The sequence below is a fragment of the Anoplolepis gracilipes genome, chromosome 17 (assembly GCF_047496725.1).
Source record: "Anoplolepis gracilipes chromosome 17, ASM4749672v1, whole genome shotgun sequence".
Taxonomy (NCBI): domain Eukaryota; kingdom Metazoa; phylum Arthropoda; class Insecta; order Hymenoptera; family Formicidae; genus Anoplolepis; species Anoplolepis gracilipes.
Genome location: NC_132986.1, coordinates 2004470 through 2031103, shown reverse-complemented (window position 1 = coordinate 2031103; position 26634 = coordinate 2004470). Strand labels below are relative to the sequence as shown.

Below are 26634 nucleotides of genomic sequence, written 5' to 3'. Positions count from 1 at the left end.
GGTATATAATAATTAATGATATATACTCTGTGTGTATTTCGATATTTTTCCTCTACAAAAAAAATGTTCAGAAAAATGTTCCAGAAGAGCTACTTTTAAAAAATATTTTTTACATGCAAAAAGAAATGAATGTTTATATTATATTCTCTCCTACCAGCTTGGTTGACAAGATTTGAATTCTTAATATTTGCAAACAACAAAAGAAGCTGTTTATTATTTCACCTAATGTAATTAAAAGTACACTGCGTTATATACATTTTCTTTTCCAAGTACATTGCTTACTGTCTCTAGGCATAATGTGTATAATATTTACATTCTTATCTTTTTATTAAGTTATTACTGTAATTATTTTTTTTTTCTACATTACGATTATATTTCACCTTGTGTTTCTTTTTAATTGCTTTATGCGCAATAGCGAGTACACAATTTTATAATATATTTCATATATAAAACAGTCCCTGATCAAAACCAATAAGATATAGTATAAGATAATAAATTTAACAAAACTATACCTTTATCATATCGTTTATTATTACGCAATTAAAAATTAATTACTACACAAAGTATCGAATCATAAAATACTATCGCAGCCTTCTTATTTGAGAGAATTTTCTCTCTCACAACTTTTCGCAATTGTCAACCTGCATTGTCACACTGCTGTCAATAATACGCAGTTCATTCTTTGCAGAATCCATCTCCAGGATATAGGAGTTCCATTTATACACATACACACACACACGCACACATACATCATTGGAGAATTGAATTGAAAGCTACGGCAGATTCTACCAATGTCTGTAGCCTCCTTTCGATGCACTTGTGCTTAATTAATCTGTTTTGAAGCAACAACACTTTCACGAACCGATCATCGTCGAACAAGGGGAAATTATCTATATATACATATAGATCTTCGTTGTGCGAGCAGTGTCGAATCAGTGGAATAGAAATAGAAAAAACGTGGGGCAGTGACTGCGTATCCACAATTTCCTTTTGTCAGATCGTCACGGGACTTTCTAGGTAATCGCTACTCATTATTTCAATGCGCGACGAACCCTTGTTACTCATTCACCAGCCACGTGACTGTCTTGCTGCTGTTGTTCGGAGTGCTGCTGCTGCTGTTGCTGTTGCTGCTGCTGCTGCTGCTGCATCTCTCCTTCCATTCGTGCCTGTCGTTCCGCAGCCGCTCGTGCCTGTCTACCAGCGCTTGAACGAAGATTTTTCCGCTCCGGTGGTGGTTCCACGCTCAGTCGTTTGCCACTACGTGCCTTCTTTGCCTTAGTACCACCTTTACCATCCTCCTCTGCTTCCGATGCAGCAGGTTTGTTAGTAGTGTCATTTTTCTGTGTCGTCATTGGCGATGTCGTATTCGCGGCCGATGTCGATGTCGTTGGCGTTGGCGTCGGTGTCAGCATCGACACCGTCTCGTTCACCTCCTTCTTAATCGTGGTATTGGTCTCCACAGACAAAGTGTTGCTCTCATCTTGCGGCGGTTGGGCCGCTTTTGTCGGTATTGTCGGCAATGGTGTTTGTCTCGTCGCCGGTTCAATCTCCATCGGCATATCATTATTCGACGAAGACGATTTTGAGCTCGTGTCTATTTCGGTGCGCATCTTCTTCGCAACAGGTTCTAAAGTGACCTCGAGCGGCGGTGGTGCCGATGGCGTCGATCGTTGTTGTTGCTCAGAGTTTTGATTGTTGCCGTCTGTATTATTATTGCTACGATTCCTCGGCGGCTTTTCAAGCTTCGGTACATCATCGACCGTCCGAGTGACCAGCTCGGCACTGGTTCTGCTTAGATGTTCCAGAGCTTCTTTCATCTCTTGTTCTTTGCTTTTTCGTTCGGTCTTCTCAGATAGATCCGCTGCCATTACATCGACTTGTTCCGTCGTCGCCGTTTCTCTCTTTTCATGCTGTTGTTGCTGCTGCTCGACGCCGCGGCTACGTCTGTCCTCGCCGCTATGTAACGCTGCCAGATCCGTATACTGTTGTAGAGTCACGGCTGGATCTACTGGAGGATATCTGGACGCTTTCTTCTCGGTTTCCTTTCGTTTTGCTGCCGTCGACGATGACGATGATGATTCCGGTACAGTATCACGTTGCCTCGAGGAGCTGCTTGAAGATGCGGGTTTCCGTACCACAGAAGAAGCGCTGGATGTTGGTGGATTCAGCAGACCACACTGAGCGAGGCTCTCATAGGCCGATACACCTCCGGGCTGCATGGAAAACGGATTCAAACCTCCCAGACCTAGCGGCGTATAGAGAAGGCTGGGATTCGATAGAAAGAACGGGAACGGCGAAGGAGTCGGAAGGCTCGTCGCAGAGGAAGCCGCGGACAAAGTCGACGGACCACCGGCGGCGGCCGACGATTTGCTGGTTGTCGTCGGTTGATCGAGTTTGTTGCTGCGCGATTTGCTGCTACCACTGCCACCTCCGCTACTGCTGTTCAAGCCGGATGATGAACTTGCGCCGCCGCTCTTGCTACCGCCACTCGCTGAACTTACGACGGGATTATTCACAGCATCTACTGCCGCTGCACTGCTAGTCGCCACTTGTGCGTTTAATGCCGCTTCCATGCCCGCCAACGATGGTAGACTCAATCCAGCCAGATTGGCGAACAGTGAATTCGTTAGGCCCATGCTACCCAGATTGCCGAGGTTACCGAGGCCACTCAGCGCGCCCAGATTTGTTAAACCGCCGAACGGCATCAATAGCGGATTATTTTTCGGATCAAAGTTTCCAAGCGACAGACCCGACAACAGAGAATTGTTGAGATTGCCGAGTGGAAAATTGAGACCCGACGCCATCGATGTAGCCACTAAATTGGCAGAATTTGCTGACTGCTGGCTCGTAGGACTGGGCATCATGGGTGGTCTACCTGGGCTCTTGCCTTTGTTCACACCACCGCGTTCGCTACCAGGCAGTCTTTTTTGCAAATCGTGCGGAAGGTTACCGCGTTCCTTCACAAGTTCTGCCCATTTTGGATCTACATCGAACATTGGATTTTCCATAAGCCATTGCCCGAGTCGTTTCAACTGAGGCGCTTTACTCCCAGTTACCTGAAAGAAAACCAAGAAATAGGGACAAATATTTAATGAACAAATTTAATTTAGACTGCAAGTAATACTCATTTAAATGTAATTTTTCTTCGTAAAAATAATAACAAGATTATTTTAAATCCTTACGATCACTTGTTATAATTAAAAGATATCAAGTTTATTTTTATGTACAGGTTTCATTCAATAGTATTTCATAATAGTGATAGTAACATCATTTTATATAATTTTTCAAATTATGAAATAAATAAAATGTGTATTTTCAAAATATATTTAGCACGTTTAAATTTACTAATTAATTATTAACTTGTGCAAATAGAAACAGTTTTTATATTAATTCACTATCTAAATTAATAATTAAGTTTAAATTATCCAGAGATGCAAAAGTGAAAGAGAGAGGGGGTGGGGAAGAGGGGAGGGAAGGCAATTTAAAAAAAATGTATGTATATTTATTAGGAATAATGTAATTACCTTCTTGCCAGTTATTCGATTAATAACGGCAACGTTCTCCTCGCCGGTAAGTTTCTTCCAATCCAACAAGGACGGATCGACGCGCGGCCTACGCCGTCGAGGAGTGTTGAGATATTCCGCGCATTGTTCCGACATGGCACTTTGTTCGGCCAACCATTTGTTCACCTTTGCTTCGTGCGAATATGAGCCGACCTTGGACGAATACTCGGCGACTTTGTTAATGTCCGCGATCATTGCCTCGTAACTCTTTCGGTGACTACTGCTCGAGGAAGACGGATGCGCCGAGTTGAATGTTTGCTGCTGCTGCTGCTGCTGTTGCTGCTGTTGTTGCTGCTGCTGCTGTTGTTGTTGTTGATGCTGTTGTTGCTGTTTCTTCAATTCACGACTCTGCTCTTGGGCTTGAATCAACAATGCAGAGAAATTCTTGTGAGAATGCAACGACGGCGGTGGTAAAACGGCCGTGGAGGAAGAACTCGAGGCATGTGAAGACGGAATCGATGTAACGGTAATGGAGAACGGTTTCTGGGTCTGGGGATTGGGAATCCCAATCGGTGCCGATGTCGGTGTCACAGTCACGTTAGGCGTAATTGTACTCTTCTTGCTGTGTTCGGGATAATGACTGCTCTGTTGCTCTTTTGCGGCACTCAGACCTAATACTATCTCGTCGAGTTTTCTGCGTTTTTTCTCCTTTCCGATTATTGGTTCTTCCGTCGGCTGGCAAAAGATCCAATTATGTATTTAACAATTCGCATATATCGTAAATAGCATTTTGCAAAAAAAAAAAAAAAAAACTTAGATTACTCACACAAGATTTCCGTTTCATAAGCTTGTCTAACATACTGTCCAATTTTCCTTTATTACTACTGACTTGTTTATTCTTATTCGGCATGGAAAAGTCTTGCACTTCATTCATAATGTCCTTGTTATTATCAGAGCTTGATTTTGGATATCTAAAAGATGGACATGTAATCATTGTAACATTTCTAATATAACTATTCAAAATATTCATAATATTGAGTAAGTGTAAAAGTTTGTGCCTCATTTCAATTAATGTCGTTGTTAATGTTACAGCATTGACCGCACTGTCTGTATATGTTATATGCCTTTTCAAAGGAGGCTCACCTTTTTGTTTGAACATAAAATTTATTTATTTTTGTTGTTTTTTAAAGTGTGAGAAAAATTATATTATTAAAAATAAATAATGAAAGGTCAATTTTTTTTATATTATGCTTTGCGAGTTTAGAAAAGCTGCACAATTGGAACCACTGTAAAAATCATCCATAAGTATAAAAAAAATAGTTTGCAGTCTCAGAAGATGATGTTATCTATTTAGTGGGCTCGCAATGGATTTTTTTACGAAAAACCGCGCATTCTATGATTGTGACATCCAAACCGAAAGAGAAAATTGTACAAAATAATAAAAATTATTTGGTTCATTAAATAAACATTTGTACCAGATCTGGCTATTTGAGCCATTGTGATCCTTGATATCACCTTTCAAATTTATATTATAATATGTAATCATTACGAACAGTGTGGCCAATGTTGCAACTTTTGTACTCATCCAATATTATAATAACTATATATTATATGTATCTCTGTTACATTATATTTAATTATATATATATAATGATAATTATTCATAATTATATTACAAGTATATATAATCATAATATTGTCAATTATTTTGTTGTGCGCGTTTTTTAAATATTCTATTAAATATCTTACCCAGCAGATAAATCGATGGGTGTCAACGTGCTCGATGTCCCGGGTATAACGGTTGTTTTACCTGGAACGGTGTACTTTAGATCGAAGGGTATACTTGGCGTTCGCGCTTGCTGATGCGCCGGTGGTGGCTGAACCGGCGTAGAGCGTCGCGATTCCTCGGACTGAGATTCGTCGTTGAGCTCCCAGTTGGTCGAAAGCACAACCGGTTTGCTGAGTGGTGCCGGCGACGGTGTACTCAGATGACTACTGTTGAGAAGCGCATGAAGCTTGGCTGCGCAATAAATAATAATGAGATGTAAATATCGATATTAAAATATAAAACAATGAATATATATATATATATTTACAATAATTATAAAAGAAATTAAAAAAATCTCGAATTAAAATTACCTCGTTCGGTCTCTACGTCAATAGCAATGTGCCTCTTACGTTTCTTCGAAGCAGACATGTTGTTTCCGCTCACCATTGACCTGGATACTCCATGATCTGTAGTAATAGTTATTACTTCCGAGCATTCTTTTTCATTTTGCGATATATCCAACTCTTCGCCGGCACTAAAGTTCACTGATACTGGCCACTCTTTATGCTCTATCGCGTGTACAATGTGCATTAAACGAGCCTCGATTGCGTGCTCCTAGAAAACAAACACAATTAATAAAATACACTATACGAAGATAAGCTCTTAAATTAAAAAAATAAAAAATGATCAATATTGATCATTTTTTATTTTTTTAATAAAATATAACTTTTAACGCATAACAAAAAAAGTGAGAATTTTTTTAAATAAAATGATTAGAAAAAAATCAATATAAAAGATTAGAATAGTTTACCTTCGGCCACTTTATCGATGTACTGGTACAACCATGCGCCAAGAGCTGCATCATTGTAGGCTCGTTATTGTAATCTGCCGGTTTGTCTCGCAAAACGAACGTATCGATCTGTGTTAATCGTGACAACGGCTGTATTACTTCTAGATCCGGGAACATTGCCTTCAATTCCGCAGCCTGGACGCTGCATTTATCCTCGATCTGCGAAATCTTTGCTTTTTCTTTGGCAATGTCGGAGCTCTTTGCTTCCTGCGTCTCGATCTCTTCTTTATCTGATTTAGCGCCAGCTTTGTTATCATCCTCGATAACGGACTCGGTAGTCTCAGGATTCTTGTCAACGTTCTCGGTATTTTCTTTAATCTCCGTATCGATCTTCTCGGATGTTTCCATTTTCTCAGTATCTTGCGTTTGCGATTCGTTCGATTTCTCAGCAGATTCGGCTTCTTGTTTAACATCTTTCTCTTGAGCTTTATCTTCTTTTTCAATTTCCAAAGCAGCAGAACTTTCGGCAGTCTCTGAACTAGCTTCTTTCGCGAGTATTTCGTCAATCTGTTTATTAGTCTGATTACCTTTAATACTATCGCACTTAACTGGCTCTATTGCCAACTCACTTTTTTCTTCGGTTTTTACAGTAACATTTTCTGCATCCGACGTTCTTGCGACGGTAGTGATCATCAACGAACTACCGACTGATTTTTCCTCGGATTTAGTCTCCGCTTTAACAATAGTTAATTCTACTTGATTTATATCAGAGTTTGCGCACTCAGGCTTCTTATCAGCGACACTTTGATCTTTCTTCACCCCAACTTTTTCAATCTTTAGAGTTCCTTCGCCCTTTTCCAGCTTCACGAGTATCTCATCCTTGTCAAATTTCAAGATATCTTCTCTATTTTCAATCTTTATCGCTTTTTCGGACTTGTCAATTGTTTTAGGTGTTTGTGTACCCGCATACATCCCTCTCGCGAGAAGCTTGTGAAAGGAAAAATCTGGATCATTTAGTATAGTAATATCGGTACGTCCGAGACCGTGCTTTGCAGCTCCGAGTAACAATTCCTTGTCGTGTTTTCCAGGTTGCCACCAATCTGGCGTGTCCCCTGATGGCTGGCACAACGACAATCGTTCCTCGAGATGCGGATGTGACAGAATTTCCTCGCGAATCTTACTCAGAAGATCGACGCGATCGAGTATTTGTCTCGCTTTGGCAGGACTCAGCTGATCCACCGGAACATCTGTAAAATCTATAACGTCAACAGTAAAATACTTCCTCGCATAAGATAAAATTTTATATATATCTATATACACAATTATATTAGAGAAATATAATTGAATATATGTATATTTAAATGTTCAATTACAGTAAAAAGATACACACCTTCTTCTTCGTTCAATTTCGCGTTGCAGACCTTCTTGCACATTGCTCTAAACGACATGTAATAGTCCGTGAGATCATTGTCCGTCTTCTTGTCAAATCTGGCGATACTCTTGAATTTAGTCCAATCATACTGGGCTTTCTTTCTGTCGTAATTAACGCCATACGTAGACACCACTCGCAAAAACTCACTCTCTTCGCGACGAGTCCACTTGGCTTTTTGCTCCTCGATACGAGTGCGTTCTCGTTCTTTTATAGCCTCCATTTTCTCCCTTTTCTCCATTTTCTGTAAACATATATTAATACCAATAATGCAGGATTTTCCTTTAGATAAAATTTTATGTACGTATAATAATACGATAATTATTAAATACTAACCAAAAGGTACATCGCCAATTGTTGCAAATCCCATCCTTGCATATTCAAGGGCGGTTCATGCATCATTCCGGTATGATTCATGGTAGAAGTCTCACTTTCCATTCCCATTTTACCTTTTGGAATAATTTTAACGTCTTCCTTTTTATTAACAGTTCGTTGATAAGAAGATATAACGCGACGTAATCTCGTATTAAGATCTACTACGGATGGCCAAGTCTTTTCGTCATCTGGGAGAAGACTATCGTTTCCGTCGTGACTGCTGCCAGCTTCTGGTATCGGAGTATCCGCTTTACTCGAAATGGCGGGAGAATCCGCTGGCGTTTCCCTAAATTTGTCGGAATCTTTCGAGTCTTTTGTCATTCCGGGAGATTCGCTATCATCCACGTCATTCTCCAGACTATTATCATCCCTGCTGCTACTGCTAAAATTTTAGAAATAATCCAAGATAGTAAGTATTTATACCTAACGGAAGATGTGCGTGAAATAATATCAAGTAAATCTTTTTTTTCCAATATATAAGACAAATAAGATATTCTTTTATCATTTTACAAGAAACTTTAAAATTATTTAATACTCCGTTAAAATTTCATTCTGTAATACAAGGAAAATTAGAAAAAATGAGAAAAGTAGTACTTATTTATTTTATTAAATTTATCGCGCGTTTCTCGATGTGTCGTAACACTGATCTATAAATAGATAGGCAGCAAAATTAGACGATCTATTATCTATTTTAACGTATCTAATCTTTTCACATATGTGAAAAAATACAAGAAAAAGTTTTAATGTATATAAAAGGATGACAGAGAGAGAGTGCATTTTAGATATCATCTTAGTTTCAATTAAAATTTCTTTACTCTTAACTTTTTTTTCCTGCAAATGCTACAGCACTCTTTTACATTAATAATATCTTGCGAGAAAATATTGAAGGACGTTAGAAAGAGCGAGATTGAGTGAACATTATATACGCCACTTTATTGCTGAAAATAAAAATTATGATCGTCTAAGAGAGCGTATATATGTATATATATATGAAAATATATATATATATTTATAAAGCGGTGCAAGCGGCATATGTGTTAGGATAGTTAGGCAGCGCATAAGACAAAAAAGAGATAGAGAATGAGAGAAACAAATAACAAATATAAAGAAAAAAATACTAAGGTACTCACTCGGCGGTACTCTTGTTCTGAGAGTTCTGGAAAGGGGGAGGACAGCTTGTAATGAAAGAAAGCGCGGGATCAATCCTCATCTGGTCGTAATTCTCATAGCCGTGTTTGTAGCAGCCGACTATTAAGGATTTGTCTGCTGTCGTGTCCCACCATTTCGCCGGTCGGTCCGTCAACTGTGGAGGGTCTATCGGCAACGCACTGTAGGGGCGGTTTCGATTTACAAAATTTGCCAATTTATTTTGCGTGCCGATATATCAGTGTGCGTGTTCATTAATTTAAAAAGGAAAAATTTTTCATTATTAATAGAGAAGTTCATGTAAACAGACATTTCAAAAAGAGTCTCTATCCTCGCAACACCATTTCGTAAAAGAAAAATTTCAACAAAAGAACTTATGCCACACAAACATCCGGTTTCTTTTTTTCTAAGAATTTAAAAAAAAAAAAAAAAAAAAAAAAAAAAAACCATACTTTCGATTATCGCCTGTCCCTTCTATTACAGTGCACTGCTTAGCGATAAGTCCTACGCTTCTTACCACTCCATTGCAGATTCGATCATCCTCACGACCGTTTTACCAAGAAGTGTGCAAGAGTGTGTCTCTTGTAGCGACCCGCGAGCGCGCGTGTATGTATGTTACGTGCATATATAGGATGGGGGAAAAATGATTTTCATATTAGTAGCGTAAGGGGTAAAAAACAAAATTTGATAGTCGCTTTTGCCGAGCTACGTGGATCAACGGTGATTCTGCTCTATGAGCATTCCTCATACAGATATAGATCCCAGGATATCAACAAATACATCGCACATGCAACTATGCTAAGCTCCGTGATAAGCACATATGTGAGTTATACACGAATCTGTGATAGATGGTAGTAGTTTATGGTACGAAAAAGCGTCGCGAGAAGAAAAGAACATTGTCAACTCACCTGACGTGAACGCCATCGGAAATGTGCTGAACCAGGTCGCCAATAATCTCGTGTTTGATGTAATACAGCATTCGTACACGCAACAATACTCTGTAAAAAAAAATAAATAAATAATCTCCAAATTCTCCAAGAATTGATGTAGAAATTTGATCTAATAATGATGTAAATAATTTTACATAGATTTAAGAAAAATAAGAACTTGAAATTTAAAATATTAATTAAAAAAAAAAAAAAAAAAAAAAAGAGCAAAAAGAGAAAGGAGATAACTTCTCTTGTATTATTTATAATATTACAATGAATATTGTAATTATTTGCAATATATTGCATCTAATTTCCATAATTTATATAGATTTATCTATATGTACTTGTTAGCATGTCGACTGAGATGCTTCCTGTAATTGCTCTCGAGGAAAATGTCTCCATCGAACTTCTCTGCGTTGCTCCAGTGATTGGGATCGCTCGGTCCGCCGTTGATGACTGATCCCCTGGTCTCCCTACCTTCTCGGACGCGGCCTTTCTTTTTCTGCCGACTGTTTCTACTGCCTCCGGTGTTCACCGACACGTTCTTCACCTTCTCACCATTCTCCACTGGTGTGATGAGATCCCAGATAAAGCTACGAATCTTCTCGTCGCCACGATAGTAGCGTAGACAGTATAGAAGAATTACACGCGCGCAGTCTTCGACATCGATCTCGCGCCAACCGCGTCGGAACTGGCTGTGCTGTAGGATCTCCTCCCAACGACCCCAGCCGAACGTCAATAATCCACGTTCCACCTTGAAGCATTCGCTACGTGCCCAACTGCCGTACACTACTTCGCCTTCGCGCGGTACGTACTCATCGTAGAATTTACGCGACTTCTTATTGAACTTATCACGCCGCTTCTTGCTTCTGCCGGACAGACCGATGCTCGTGTCGTCATCACTGTTCTCGTCTGAACTATCCAATTCGGACATATCGACCACGGACTCGTCGTGACCGTAACGCTTGATTTGCGTTCTTCGTCGAGGCTCGGATATCACCAACTCGTCCTCCTCTTTTTTTTCCGTTGTATCGATTTCCGCTTTCTTTGCCCATTTTTTCCAAAAGTCAGGGTCGTCTATATTAATGTCCGATCGATTCGACGAACACGCGAAACTCGCCTTCGAGAATGTCGAGCCCTTTTCAGCTTCTATCGTGATAATCTGAGTTCTCCGTTCAAGTATCTGTTCAATGTCTTCTTCGCAAAATTTATCGCCAGCGTTATCATCGTCCATGATAGCGCCATAAGCGCCTTTCTTCAATAGATCCTCTATCTCTTTCTTCGTTAATTGTTTGTTGCTGGGATCTTTGCCACCTTGACTGGTATTCATAGATTGCAAGATCGCTTTGTCGAGACCCAACTTTAAGGAAGCCTTATCAAACATCTCCCGCTCATATGTATTGCGACAGAGTAGACGATAAACCTTAACCATTTTCTGCTGCCCGATGCGATGGCAACGTGCCTGCGCTTGCAAATCATTCTGCGGATTCCAGTCACTATCGTAAATAATGACAGTGTCAGCCGCAGTTAAGTTAATACCAAGTCCACCAGCTTTTGTGCAAAGCAAGAAGACAAATCTATCTGAATCAGGTTTGCTATAACGATCGATAGCAGCCTGTCGTAAGTTTCCGCGAATTCGACCATCGATTCTTTCATAGGGATATTTTTTATACAGCAGATAGTCCTCCAGTAAATCTAGACACTTTACCATTTGGCTGAATATTAAGACTCGATGACCACTAGCTTTGAGTTTCGGTAACAATTTATCGATCAATACCATCTTTCCTGAGCTATTTACTAGTGCGTGATAGTACGCCTCGGAATCTTCCTTTTCGCCGGTCTTATAATCCAACTGTATCTGATCTTCGGCACCATTCAACAGAAACGGATGGATACAGCACTTTCTCAACTCCATCATAGTGTTCATAAGATTCGGGATGTTTGCCGACGTGGTGCCCTTTGCGAGAAACGAGAAATTTCTTTCGAGAATGCCGCGGTAATATTTCTTTTGTATATTCGTAAGCTCCACCTCGACGACGGTCTCTTCTTTTGGTGCTAATGATTTTTCAACGTCCTCTTTTAGACGCCGTAGCATCATTGGTTTTAAGAGAAGTTGCAGCTTGTTTACCTCACCCTCGCTGCTCAGATTACCAAACTCCTTCAGAAATGCTTCATTGCTCGAAAACTGTTGTGGCTCCAAAAAATTCAACAAGGAAAAAAGCTCATTGACGTTATTTTGTAGCGGCGTGCCCGACAAAAGTACCCTGTGCTCTAAATTTAATTGTCTCAGGCCTTCAAGAAGCTTGCAATTTCGATTTTTTAATCGGTGAGCTTCATCTATGACGCAGAGCCGCCAATTGTATCCACGTAGTTCGTTAAAATCAGTTATAATGATTTCAAATGTCGTAATTAATACGTTAAATTTAACCAAATCTTTAATCTGCTGTCCCTTTTCATTCTTGTAATAGACTTCGTATTCTTGAAGCATAGTACGACTCGCCGCACTGTAATTTAAATATATATCATTGAAAATTTAGTCTATTTTTTTTATGCATACAAATGTACGTAAAACTACTTTCAATATCTAACTTACGATCCGTGATAAACTACGACATTCATGTCGGTCCAGCTTTCGAATTCTCGCTGCCAATTTGGAATAGTCGACAAAGGAGCTATGATCAAGAACGGTCCGCGAATTCCGTACTTGTAAACTGCGTCCACGAATGTTAGAGACTGAATTGTCTTTCCCAGGCCCATCTCATCAGCAAGAATGCAGTTGTGTCCATTGTACCACGAAAAGAGCAGCCAGTTCAATCCTTCCAATTGATATGGTCTTAAACTGTTATTACTCTTGTAAATTGGTGATTCCTCCAGCTTTACCCAAGCTGCAGCGTTGGGTTTCTTCTTCGGCTAAAAGAAAAATTGCAGAAAATGTGTACGTTATACCCGTTATTATATTGTGTACTTAAATATTAAACTTAGTTTATATAGGATTAAACAGTAAGTTTTTAATGTATAATTTTTATTTTTGAAAAATATAAACTATATAAATTAATAAAAAAAATACCTTCCACTGCTCCTTAGGTGGCACTTTATTAAATTTCACAAACTGTGCTATTTTTTCAGGATCAACATCTTCTTCTAATTCCCAGGTGGAGTCTTCATATTGCAGGGATCGCCATTTGACCAAAAAGTGTCGAACTGTGTCTCCGGTTTGTGGATCTGTGTGAGTTGCTTCATCCAAGACTCGATCGACTTCAACAAAGTCTGGATTAAAGGGATCATCCTCGGTCTAAAAGAAAAGAGGAAAAAAATTCATAAAATTAAGATATAATTTAAATTTTTATAAATGTTTTAACTTTTAAATGTAAAATTATTTCAATATATACTTTATTCATGAATTGAAATAAGAAATATTAAGTACATTTTCGAAGATATTGGTGTTTTGTTGTTGCTTCTGCTTAAATCTTTTCAGTTTAGCTTGAATCCGTTTATCTCCTTTATACATTTCCTCTTCTGTTTTCCATTCGCAATGCAAATAAGAAAAATTTCGATATTTCACGAAATATTCTTCCACTTCGATAAACTGTGGTTTCGTCTCGACAACGGCAGTATCAGCTGGTTTAGAATCCCCAGGCGATTCCTCCTGTTTCTTTGCCTCTTCTTTCTTCGCGCTATCGGTTTCACTCTTTTCCTTATCCTCGGTCGTACCCTCAGTCTTTGTTTCTTTCTCAGTATCTTCTTCATCTTCTTTTTTCACGGAATCAGACGTCGCATCTTTGTTTTCAGCGGATTCTTCCTTGTCCGCGTTTCCATTTTTTTCCGGAGAGGCTTCTATCTTCGGTACCACGGGCTTAACTTCTCTCCTTCCCATTCGAGAGCACAAAATATGTTGCACAACCATAGAATCATCATCAGTGGTATTCTACAAAAAAATATGAAAAAAATTAAATTAAAAAAATTAGAGCAATCTTTATATATAAAATGTTTGCAATTCAAACGTACAATGTATACAAAGTTAGGTTTGTTAGGTCCAACTTCGCCACCCTCACCGCCCTCCTTCTTTCCACTCCCGGCAGCGGGCTTCGAAGCGTTTGCGCCTTCCACTTTTTTCGATACTTGAGCGTCTTGCAAAGGAACATCATCGTCCGAGAAACGTAACATCACATCATCTACATACTTCTTGCGATGTGTATTTCTCGCAGAACGTCGTTTATTCATGTCATCTCCGGCTTCCGGCGATGGTGGAGGTGTCGCCGCTAATTCCTCACCATCGGAATCGGGCGCAATACGACTCTTACGTTTCCTGCGAAAAGTGACAATAGAGTTACATAACTCGTCATTTATTATAGAAATTTATACAATTATTAACCGTATATTATTAACTGCATACATGTATAAAAAGTGCAATTATTTACTTGGAACTTCTGGAAGATTTCCCTCCACCCTTACTGGCACTCGATCGTTTTCTAGCTGCGGGTTTTTTCTTACTGCCACTTGCATTCTCAGTAGTTGCGGTAGTCGCTTCCGCATTTTCCTCCTTCTTTTCTTCCTCCAGAGCATCGTCCGCTTTATCTTTACTTTCCTCCTTCACGTCAGTTAGAGGCTCGTTAGTGGACGAGTCTACTTGTTCCTGGTCACCCTGTATAGACGATTCACAGACCTTCGTCTCGGCATCCTTAATAGCACTGGAATCCGAAACAGCACTTTCTTCGTTTTCACGCGTAGCATCATCATCAGCAGATTCGGATTGTATAATTTTTCTATAAAGAAATAATAATATTAAATATAATATTATTTTATATAATATGTAAGTAATGTTTCCCATAGATAATACTCACTTCCTATTACGTTTTGTGGAATCTTTGTCTTTATCCTTCCTTTTCCTTGCCACTTTCGGGGATTTCGGTTCCTTTGGTGGTTTCGGCTCTTTCTTAGGCTTCGGTTCTTTGGGCTCTTTAGGTTCTTTCGGTTTACGCGGTTTTCGTGGCGAGCGAGACTTTCGACCTTTATTCCATTCCTCCTCCATATCTCCAGAGGACGGCTTTATGTCTTCCGAGTCTGCAACACTGTCTACGATATTGCTACTATCGCCTGGAGTAACTTTATTGTCCGACAATGGCTGCTCCGGTTGCTGAGTGGCAGTAGTAGGCGCGGACGCTTCTTTGTCAGCTTTTTTCCTACTTTTCTTCGCTCGCTGTGTACCTTTGCTACGACCACGTCCAGTAGTACTGGAAACCTATTTTGAGTAACGCAATATTTAATAGATGCGATTTTTAAATATATGAGACATATATTAAGTATTATAAAAATAAAAAAGAAAGAGTATATATATATATATATATATATATATATATATATATATACATATATATCTATCATGACTTTTCATGTCTGAGATTTAAATATATATTACAATGTATGTTTCAAACAATACTCTACAAATTATCATTCCATATTGGCTAAAATATGTACAGTCTGTAAGATAAATGTTTCAATTATATCTAAAAATAATATTTATTAACATATCTGTATTGTGTACTAATTGATATAATAACATTGAAATAAGTAAAAACTCTGTATACTTGTCTAAAAGAATCTTATTGTTTAAGTCTATTCCGTCAGATTATATATCTTAGATAACATAAAATGTAATTTATAGATTGTATTGTTTGAGACATACATTGTAATACATTGTAAATCTTAAATACATAAAGTCATGATATATATACTTTTTATTCTTCATTTTTTACAATATATACATATATAGGTATAAAAGAATATTCTATTTGAAAACTTTTCACCTCGTTTATTTTGTGACCATCTAATTTTTTTGCAAAATAAATGTTACTTTTAGATATAATTGAAATATTTATTTTATAAGCTGTACACTTTATTGTTTCTCTAAAAAAAATGCATATTCTTATCGTATATTATTGTAATTACGTATATTTTTTCAAGAAATATGCAACTACAAAACTACAAAAACTTGATTCTGCAAGAGAGTTCATTTCTCTTATATATTTTTATTATTTTAAAAACTGTGAAACTTGAAAGAAAAATTTTATCAACTTTTTCTAGTAATCAATCGATCATTTTCACCTACCTGTGGGCTATCAACTACAGCAGCTGTGAACATTGGCGTCTGTAGTATACATTGCGGACCACCATTACACTGGTCATTCGTCTCGTGTTGCTGCAACGCCTGTAACTTCTCCTGCAGAGCAACAATCTTTTCCTGATTTTCTGAACCCGGCGGCATGCAGAACAATTCCTGCAACTGCTGTTGCAGAGCAGCTCGCTCTTGGTGATGTGTGAGAGGAGCACAAGATGTGCCGAAACCACTCGTTGCGACTGGGGTTTGTGTAGAATTAGCCGGCATACTATACATGTTCGGTATCGTGTTGCCGGTGACAATGTCGCCTCCAGGATGATACTATCATTCCAAAATATTCACAATACTCTATTAGTAATAATTAATATTCATGTGGTAATTGATTGTGTATAGAATATTATATCACAGATCTACGTCATTATTATATAGATAAATGTATTTTGATGTCATATTAAAAACTATATATTATTACAATATTATTTGAATGCATCGTGAGATGTAAATACTTTAAATATATTTAATAATACCTGATGCGGTGTTTGCGAATTTGGCACGGGAACCGCAGCTTGATGCGGTGGCAAAACCATACCGCCGGTTTGACTAACCGCCGGTATCTGCTGTGCGTTCAGATGCGTGGCGGGCACTTGCTGAGCGTTTTGATTTGGCATCTGGGGCGCTTGATTCTGCATCGGTGATGGTTGCAACTGCGGAGGCATCTGAGACGGTATAAGCGGAGCGCTCTGTGGCAACTGCATATTAACCTGTTGAGGTTGTATATGAGATGCCTGCGCCTGCGGAGGTGTCGTCGTCGTCGATTGAGCCTGTTGCGTCACACAAGTTGGACCTTGTTGAGCCGCCGGTTGTGCCAACTGCGGTGGCTGTGTCGGTGCAAGTGATTGAGTTTGCGGCTGTCCCAGTTGGGGTTGCGATTGTCCTAATTGAGACTGTGCTTGTCCCAATTGTGGTTGCGGTTGTCCCAGTTGAGATTGAGGAACTGGCGAGATTTGTTGCGGCTGTGCCTGATTCAATACAGGTTGTTGAGGTTGAGGAATCTGCGATTGAGCGGGTGCAATCTGTTGTAGCTGTTGTTGTTGCGGTTGTGCCTGAGGCATTTGCTGCTGTGGCTGTTGTAACTGCTGATTCATCTGAGCAGGTTGCGGCTGAATCATCTGAGACTGTTGCGGCGATTGTAACTGTGGCTGAGGAGGAGGTATTGTTACTTGAGATGGAACTATTTGTGGCTGAGCCATGTGAAGTTGCTGCACCGCCGGCTGCTGCACCGATTGCTGCTGTATCGGCTGCTGCGGAGGACAGTTAATAGATTGCTGCTGCTGTCCGATAACTTGTTGCGGATGCGTCGTACTACTCAAGGGTGATTGATGTACTTCTACACCTTGTTCTTGCGGTTTCGTTTCACACGTATTCTGATTTTCGATACTAGAAACAGGATTTTGGATTGGCGCGGCAACTGTTTGTTGTTGCTGTTGTTGTAACGATGTAGTAACATTTGTGCATTCCATATTTCCGCTTGTACTGGACACTGGGAGAGACTGTACCGTTTCAATCGAAGGTATACTCGCCGGCGTAGGTATATTTCCTGCTGTAGCTGCATGATCTAAAGTTAGTTGGTTCTGCGAGTTATTTTGTGCCGTGGTATCTACTTGTGGTGGACCAAGTTGCGCAGCTGCATCCAGTTGTTGAACCTGTTGAACGCTCTGATGCAAAGAAGACTCAGGTTCTGGTTGCTTCGGGGTTTCGATCGGGTTTTGCACGACGTTCTCCGTTGTCGTCGCCGGTTCTCTCGTTGTCGTTGTACTCGTCGTTGTCGCTGTTTCCGCAGCATTATGTATAGCAGCCTCCGGTCCAGTAACAGGAAACATCGGAGCACTTTGCTCTGATACTATCGGCATCTGTTGAGGTTCAACCACGCCGCCTCTATCCTCATTGACACCGATATTCGGCCTGATTTGTGACTGCTGCTGCTGCTGCTGTTGTTGCTGCGGATGTGATTGCCATTGAGTGGGCATCGGCATTCTAGGCCCCGCGACTTGGGCCGGCATCGGACTCTGCGCCGATTGTTGCGGCAGAACGCTTGGTGTTTGCGACATTGGCGGACGCGTTTGGAATTGATTGTACTGATCCGGCGCGGGAACGCTAGAATTTGAAACAGCGACTCCCGGCATCACCATCTGTTCGAGAGCTTGCAGAGTAGTCTGTTGCTGCGACGACGGATTCATTTGCATAGATGTGGGTGGACACGGAGACACTGACATCGCGTTAGGTTGATTGCCCTGTTGATGAGGAAGCTGAACGTGAGGATGTGGCGATAGGGTAGGTTTGGCAGGCGACATAATTGGTCGAGGTGACATCTGCTGTTGCACCGCGGGCGGACGCGGGGACATTTGCGGCCGTGGCGACATCTGCGGTGACAATTGCGGGAACGCGGCACGATACTGAGGACTCGTCGAATGCTTAGCCGTCGTTGCCGTGCCGAATTGTTGCGGAGGCGGCGCCGAGTGCTGTGGCTGATTGAACATCGAAGTAGCATGATGAGGATATTGAGGATCCATCGTTGGTTGTTGTTGCGCGTTCGGATGCTGAGGAGGATGCTGAGGATACTGTTGAGGATGAGATGGATGGGGTTGATGTGTCGGATGCGTCGGATGATGATGCGGCATTCTCGCTTGAGGCGTCTGCTGCGCCTGTTGTTGCTGATGAATGGCCGAGGCAAAACCGGGATAGCCAGGAGACGTCTGATACATCGCTGCTACCGAATTGCCTTGTTGATAATGTTGTTGTTGCCCGACTATGTGCTGGTAGACACCACCAGTCGCACCGGCTTGCATCGATTGGTGCAAAACTCCCATGTTGCCTATCATTCCTTGTTGACTACCGAAATGCTGCTGCTGCTGCTGCTGCTGCTGCTGCTGTTGTTGTTGCTGCATCTTTTGATTGATGACGCCAGCTTGGTCCTGCTGATGCGAATACTGTGGTGGCATATGTTGCCTATACGTGCTAGGTTGCGGAGCCATCTGATTGTAATGCCTCTGCATTTGCGGGTATCCGCTTCCGTTACCCGGCCAGCCTTGCTGGCTGGGGTCAATACTCATGTTGGCTCTAGCCATCGAGTGTTGCTGCTCCATAGAATACATATTGTCATTGTAGCTAGGATATTGAGCGCCACTACCTGGATGAGGCCCCCTATGCTGTTGCGGTGCAATGTTGCGGGTCTGATTTTGAAAGGCGCCTGGCACCATAGCACGTTGAGGTGTGCTACTATCGAACGTACCGAGATTTTGGTTAAACATACTGCGCTGCGACGGATTTTGCAATTGATTCGAGCTACCAAATTCAGATCCGCCGAATGTGGTTAATTTCTGTATTGGAGATTCTTGAGAAATGTTATAAGGTTGATTAATGTAACTCCCTCCTCCATTAGGGCCAGAATTCAGACCGTCCCTAGACACCGCTACGGGATTATTCGCAGGCGCAGGATCGAAATGATCGTTCCCTCCGAGATCAGGAAGAGCCTCGAGCATCGAGCCACTGACATCTTCACCAAACAGATCGTAGTCCATGTCTACGCTGAAGGACTCTTCGTCCCCATTTCAGGCTTATGAGAATATTGTATGATTTCTTCTATAGCCAGTAACGTGCCCATGGTAAATACAAACTCTTGCTGTCTGAAATATAATCAAAATTTTACATTTTACTTTACTTTTCCGGATAAGTTTTCGCGATATAATACATTAAAAATTCCTACTAATACTTCTCAAAGTTGAAGGTAACATACGCCGAAGGGGAAAAGCTATACGCTTATGGTGCAATTTCTCATAATCGCCATAACTTTTCCCCCTCGGAATACATTTCAGCTTGCAACACAACCCGTCGTATATTTTTTTTATAATAAAAATCTTAAAATTATATACATTATCTTGTGTATTGAAAGAGAGAGAGAGAGAGAGAGAGAGAGAGAGAGAGAGAGAGAGAGAGAGAGAGAGAGAGAGAGAGAACACATGCTACTACAATTCTAGAAAAGGAGACGTTAAAAAAGTCAAGGAAAAAAAAAATCTATGTGCAAATGTGTAAAAGTATATGAAAGTAAATGAAAGTCTAAATCACGGAGAATTTCAAGACAATATATTCCATCATAATTGGGGCATAATAATCGAGTATATGCCGTCTTTTATACAAAATATTTTGTAACGCCATTAGATGCTGGTACAGACACAAATTTCATACAATTTCAAATAAGATCACGAATGAAATATTGAAGTTTCTCAGAAAAGAAAAGGACTGCATTCCCTGTTTCCCCGTTTATAAGATTGCGATTTATCTTGCTATTTCTCGAGCGATTCTCGAGCCTTATCTGATCCCGAGAGCCAAAACAGTCGACTTTATAAAATGTCATTCTACTTCTTTCATTCTTGTTTCACTCTCATTCTTGACCGGACAATTTTCTGGAAGGTAAACAAGTTCGCGTCCCGATTATAAGATTACAGCCAATCCCGGGGAATATAATCAAACCGGAAAACAACACCGAACAACACCTATTAATCTTTTCGTAAAGACAAATGAAAACAAGTAAATACACGGCACGCACAATGAAAATTAATACTTTATATTAATTATATATTCTTTTCCTCGGTATAAAGTTCAATGAACACATTATCGCAACGGGTGATTAATATATTTGCAAAAATTATCCGATACAAACCATTGAAGTCTGTTTCACGTATGACTCAATAACGAGTTACAGCAATGTCTCTACGTCAACGCGGAAATTTCCGGTAAATTTTTATTCGCTCTTTTCTATAAGAAAGGAAAGATCCAAAACCTAACGTCGAGAGAAATATAAACACGGTGCTGATTAACTTTTACCGAAACCATAATACACACATAGACGTAGAGCATTCCTCATACTACGAATACTACCGTGACTTTCTTACGTACAACAATATGGCATTGCTCCGTCTCATAAATAAACGTTCCGTTGGAACATGACACTGACGAAAATCGGGACGATATTGCCGATCGATATACAACGTCGAATAAAACGAAGAAGCGAACGCTGAAAAAGGGAGAGAAAGAAACAGAGATAGAGGAGGAACAAAAGAGATGAAACAAAAAAATTGGAGCATCGTACAAACCAGATACACACTGACAAATACAGCGCGACGCAAGATAGAGATAGAGATAGAGAGAGAGAGAGAGAACGAGCGAGAAAGAGGAGAATGTTCTCGTGTCTCGTTGGAAAACGAACAAAAATACACTCCACTCACAGTATATACGCGTGCGAGAGCGAGACAGACAGAGCGAACGGTCGAAACTGCACCGAACGAACGAACGGCGGTATAAAAAAAAAAAGAAAAAAAAGAAAAAAAAAAAAAAAAAAAAAAAAAAAGAAGAGAGGGTAAAAAAGAAAAAGAGGAAACTCTGCGCTCTCTTTCTCTCTTTCTCTCTCACCGTGACGGTTCACGCTTGGTTGTATTTCATCGTCGCGTCTTTACAGTCGTAAAAAAAAAAAAAAAAAAAAAAAATGGGAAGCGGCACCGTCGTAGGGTTATGGCATACGCTGAAATCGGCGTCTCGACTACGAATTTCTCACGCGAGCGTCACTCGGATCATTCACGCCGCCGACACGAAGACGTTCACGATAACGATGACGACGACGAAGACGTCGACGCAACGACAATGACGACGAGCGCGAGAACGGGAGGAAGGAAGAGAGAGAGAGCGAGCGAAGGAGAGGAGAGAAAAAAAAACGACGAACCCGACGACTACGGAAAGTACGCCATTATTGCGGGAAAGAGAGAGAGAGAGAGAAAGGAAGATAGGTAGAGAGCGACGCGGGGGTGAGGGAGAGAAAGAGAGAGAGAGAGAGAGAGGGAGAGAGAAAGAGAGATTTCCGTTCCGGGGCCACCGCGAGAGAGAATTCGTCGTTATCGCGCGGCCACCGCGACGCTCGATATTCCGACATCGGGCGGCAGCGCGTCACTCCGCGTCGTACTGTCTCTGTCCGCACACAGGGCACTGTTTCCAGCAGCGGCCAGCCAGTCAGTCAGCCAAGCAGGCAGATGAGAGAAAGAGAGAGAGAGAGATATATAGCGCACTGCCGCTGCCGCTTCGTTGCCCGTCCTGTCGTCTCTCGCGACTCGCGACGTATCTCGCGGGCTAAAAGACGACGCGCCGCTTAGGGTTTCGTGCGGAAAACCACCCTCGTATAATACGCACCGTACACACAATTTTCACTGGCGGCTGACTGCGAGCGTACGTCCGCACAGACTCGAATCATTCCTACATATCTATATATACGTGTATATATCTCTCTCTTTCTCTCTTTTCCTCACTCATTAAGTCTCACACAAATGATTCGTTCGCTCGCTCGCTCGCTTCGTCTCTCTCCCCACCACTCGCGGAGGTCCGTCTTCGCTTACCCTGTCCTGTCCCGTTCCAACACGGAGGAAAAGGAGGAGGAGGAGCAGGAGGAGGCCAGAGCACTACTACTACTATTACTATCACTACTACTACTACCACCACCACCACCACACTACTATGTACCACTACTATTCTTCGCGCACGTAAATGTATTCGTTTCCCGGAGTGTTGTCGCCGGTGTGTTACGACCGAGAGAGCGAGCACCTCTATCGCGGAGCAGACACACGCGCGGCAGCGGTGGCGGTGGCGACAGGAGCACACCGTTCTCGCTCGACGCACCACCTGGCGGCGTGCGCATCTCCCGACCTCCCCTCCCGTCCCTCGTGCGCGCGCGCGCGTCCCGCTTCGCTGTCAGATGTGTGTGTGTGTGTCAGGCCGGTCTGTATCTCGCATGTACGTGTGTTCTGTGTATATATACGTACGTATAGTGCGCGCGGACGCTTTCGGAAGGTGCGCGGCAGCCCGAGGAGCGTAACTCGCTCGTAAATTGTTAGGTCTATCCGTTTTACCTGTATTTTCTGCACTCAAAACGAGATGAATATATCCGGACTCTTCCTCTTCCTTGGAGAAAGAGAGAGAGAGAGAGAGAGAAAATATATATATAGCGTAGGTAGATAAAACGAATGGATCCAACTGGCCCGTTAGAGATCCATTCCGTCTTACCTGCCTGCTTTGACACTTATTGCAGTGAATTTAACAATGAGGTATATACACATTTTGGGTTTGGAAAGAATACAATTTCGAAGAAGAGAATAAAGACGACCTACCACTACTACGTTTCTTTTCTTTCCGTTGTCAAATTTTCTCTCGGAATTTCCGTCTTTTCTCTCGTTACCTTGATGTATTACTAATGCGCGCGTGTCTAATTATGTATTTATTACTTATGTTTACGACTTTTAAATACAAAGGGAAAGTGTAATAAACGAGAACACATCTGTTGTCCTTAATTTTAACATCGACTACGTTTCCTGCAAACGTGTTAATCCTATAAACACTCACAATACCTAGAGGCATGTGGAGATGACGAAAAAGAAAAGTCTGTTATCCTAGAGGCGATCGCATATTGAAAATCGTCCCTTATATGCGATATTTTTATTCCTCCTCAGGGCCTTAACTATATAAATTTATCTATAACTGTCAATGGGAGTTTTCCAGTTTTCCAAAACACAGTGCATAAATATAGTGTCACGTAGTGATTTATTCTATCAAACGGAACAATTTTCAAGACTTAAAAAATTCTTTATTGAATAGCTGATTGTATGACATTGTGTCTATTTGTTTTTTTAGCGAATAATTCCCCCATTATCGCAAGGTAAAAAGAAGCAGGAGCGTATTTTTTACTCCAGAACGACTGAAGGTTCGAAACAGAATATGACAATTAAACAGGCATACAATAATAAAATTTGTCATTATCATAATATATCAATGGAAAATTCTAATTATACCACGTTGCTTGGCGGAAATGTGAATAAAAATAGAACGAGACTTGCAAACACTTGCGCGAACTCTCTTTATGACGGATAAATTTACGTGCGCGGCATGTGTATGTGTGTACGTATCATGTACTATGTATCTGGTGTACGAAGTCGTGCGAATTTAGTGAAAGGATAGGCAGTAACGGTGCGAGAAAGAGATAAAGAAAGAGAGAGAGAGAGAGAAAAAGAAGAAAAAAAGGAGGAAGACAGAGAAAGACGGCGAGAAGAACGGACGAATCGCACTGGCAACGCATCGAGTATTCAATATCGCGGTAAAGGCGCACCGCGCAATTGGTAGCGGCAAGACAGGAGTCGAAATTACACGAGAAAGAGGACCAATCAGATTTTAGCTTATATAAAGTCCGATAGCCGCGCGTAGGATATTCGATTAACCAATCGTATTCCGCAGGTATCGATTCGAATACATCTCTCGATGTGCCTGACGCTCAAATGGCAGCCGTATGTGATGGACGAATGCAGAGGGATCATATACCTATACGTATGTGCGACGTGCGACGCGATTTCAAATCCCTCGTCCTTTTCCAAGTCCCATAACGGTCCCCAAATTCAACAATTGCTTTCATCCAACTCCATATACCTTGGGGTTAAAAGAGAAAGCAACGTCATTTTCGGAGGGAAACGAGTAATTTTCCGTGGCGCTTAACTTTACTTTATTTATTTATTTTTTTTTTAATTCAAGAAACTATCTTTTGCTCTCAACATCTATTATGTTTTTTTTTTTTTTTTTTTTTTTTTTTTTTAACACCCATTCTCATTTACTACTTGCTTTTATGCTTAGGGATATTTTACACATGTAAAAAAATCTGTCTTCAAGAATCCACGAGGAATTATCTCTAAACGAGAGATTTGAAGAAATATCTTTTAAAAAGGCAATTAAAATGCAATTAAAATTTTGTTGGTTCATGCATAGAGGTAACGATTCATAAGGATTTTATAGATAGATAGACGGATATGCATTTTGCATATATCTCATTTAAAATAATCACGTTGTTATTACAACAATCGTGCAGAGTTGTTTTAAAACAAGTAATCGTCACTTATGTCTAATGAAAGATTAATTTCACACTCCAACGCGGAAAACTCGGTAATTTGTCAAATGAAAGCGTGTAATTTTGCTACAACTGAAATAAAAAATTAATAAAATTTGACTAGTATAACTATAATAGAGATAATAAATGATACAGAAGCGTCGACTGCAGGTGGATGACCTCTGTTAAACAAAATAAACAAATCGATTGCATGCCCGATCGTCTGTCAAGACGCAAGTCTCGAGAGGTCTGCTCTTCTTGACGTTGCACCGTGTTAAACTTTACGGAATGAAATGTACGTATATGAATATCCAGAAGAATTGAAAATTACACGCTGACTCAAAAAGAACAGACCCGTATCATCGAAAAGATCGATGAATGATCGCGCGACTGAATCGACGATTTATTCCCGATAATGATCGATAGGAAGACTCACAATTGTACGAACGGCGATCCCATCTCTCTTTTCTGAGGTCCATCTGAAGAAAATGAGAGAGAAAAAAAAACAGGTAGAGGCGAGGAAAGAGAGGGGAGGGAGAGGGGGGAGGAGAAATAGAGATGGAGAGAACGAGAGGGAGGCTACACGAATGTTCGCTCAATCGTTATCTCGGTGTCCATTTTGTTTGGTTTAATTACTGAAGAGGCGTCGGTGGTGGTGATGATGATGATGAAGAGGATGGTGATGGTGATGGTGATGGTGATTGTGATGATGATGGTGATGATAATGATGATGGTGGTGGTGGTGGTGGTGGTGATGATGGTGGTGGTGGTGATGGTGGTGCTGCTGCCGTGGGTTACGTTGACACAACACGACGACAGCCCTTTGATAGGTAGCCTGCTGTTTTGCTTACTGCCTCCGTGCAGGATCGAGAGACATCGAGAAACGATTACACATGCACAGAAAATCACATACACACAAAGACAGAGGGAGGGAGGGAGAGAGGGGAGAAGAGAGAGAAAGAGAGAGCACACACGAACGAGAATCGTTGATGCGAGGATGAAAAAAAAAAAAATTCGTGAATTAAACGAACGTACGACGTCGCGAGACACTTTATTCGCGATAACACGCACTTTCCGTAAACATCTCGCGCTATCTCTCCTATCAATCGGTCCGATTTGACGGTAACCTAATTCTTATAAAGAGAGACAGAGAGAAGGACGGATATTCCGTACCTGGGCCACCACGATAGTTTTCCCCATTCACTCGATTTCACATACGTTCCTAATGTATATACGTCGTGTCGATCACCAGGAAGTTTTTCGCGCACCCTCCACTTTTCGCTGTCACTTTCCGTACGTCCGACGTCCGTTCGACGACACACACGCGCGATGATAACCGTCGTTGTCGTGTCGCCGGGCGACACCAGTGCCGCTCGCTGACTCTGTCAGTGAAAAATGGCGTGAAAATTACGACCCCTTCGCCGGATCTCTCGCGCGTCGTTAATGGCCGCTCGTCGCTTGTCCATCTTTGCGATTGGTCTGGATTGGTCTTCCCGTGGAAGCGAATATGTCGCGCGTTTTTTTGAAAAACTACAATTCCGATTATCTTTCTCCTGCGATTTTTTTTGCAAGAAAAAAAAAAAACTGATTTTTTAAACGCGGTGAAAAAATAGATTG

At 41.1% G+C, this 26634-nt stretch overlaps 1 protein-coding gene across 14 annotated transcripts; it reads right to left on the bottom strand.

Moving 5' to 3' along the window:
• Nucleotides 1-141: 141 nt before the first annotated feature.
• Nucleotides 142-26422, bottom strand: Kis (chromodomain helicase DNA binding protein kismet). 14 transcript variants are annotated; one of them, XM_072909648.1, is made up of 21 exons: nt 26191-26422; nt 25454-25496; nt 16583-19738; nt 16047-16376; nt 14782-15179; nt 14359-14703; nt 13946-14246; nt 13365-13865; nt 13008-13232; nt 12534-12850; nt 10285-12444; nt 9920-10009; nt 8996-9193; nt 7827-8247; nt 7452-7734; nt 6083-7317; nt 5643-5886; nt 5253-5523; nt 4330-4474; nt 3525-4238; nt 142-3056 (listed from the first exon to the last, which is right to left on the bottom strand). In XM_072909648.1, the coding sequence occupies exons 3-21, from the start codon at nt 19631-19633 to the stop codon at nt 1062-1064; spliced, it is 13224 nt and encodes a 4407-aa protein (XP_072765749.1). In that variant the 5' UTR covers nt 19634-19738; nt 25454-25496; nt 26191-26422; the 3' UTR covers nt 142-1061. The 14 variants fall into 14 exon arrangements, with proteins under 14 accessions (XP_072765749.1, XP_072765755.1, XP_072765754.1 ...); XM_072909654.1 differs by lacking the exon at nt 26191-26422 and adding an exon at nt 26053-26167; XM_072909653.1 differs by lacking the exons at nt 25454-25496; nt 26191-26422 and adding exons at nt 21009-21126; nt 22617-22737.
• Nucleotides 26423-26634: the final 212 nt, after the last annotated feature.

Coding starts and splice junctions, on each gene's coding strand:
- Kis (XM_072909648.1), bottom strand. CDS start 19,633: ATGGACTACGATCTGTTTGGTGAAGATGTCAGTGGCTCGATGCTCGAG. Junction 12,851..13,007: donor CACCTAAGGAGCAGTGGAAG/GTATTTTTTTTA, acceptor TTTTTCTTTTAG/CCGAAGAAGAAACCCAACGC. Junction 9,194..9,919: donor TCCGATGGCGTTCACGTCAG/GTGAGTTGACAA, acceptor CCGCCCCTACAG/TGCGTTGCCGATAGACCCTC.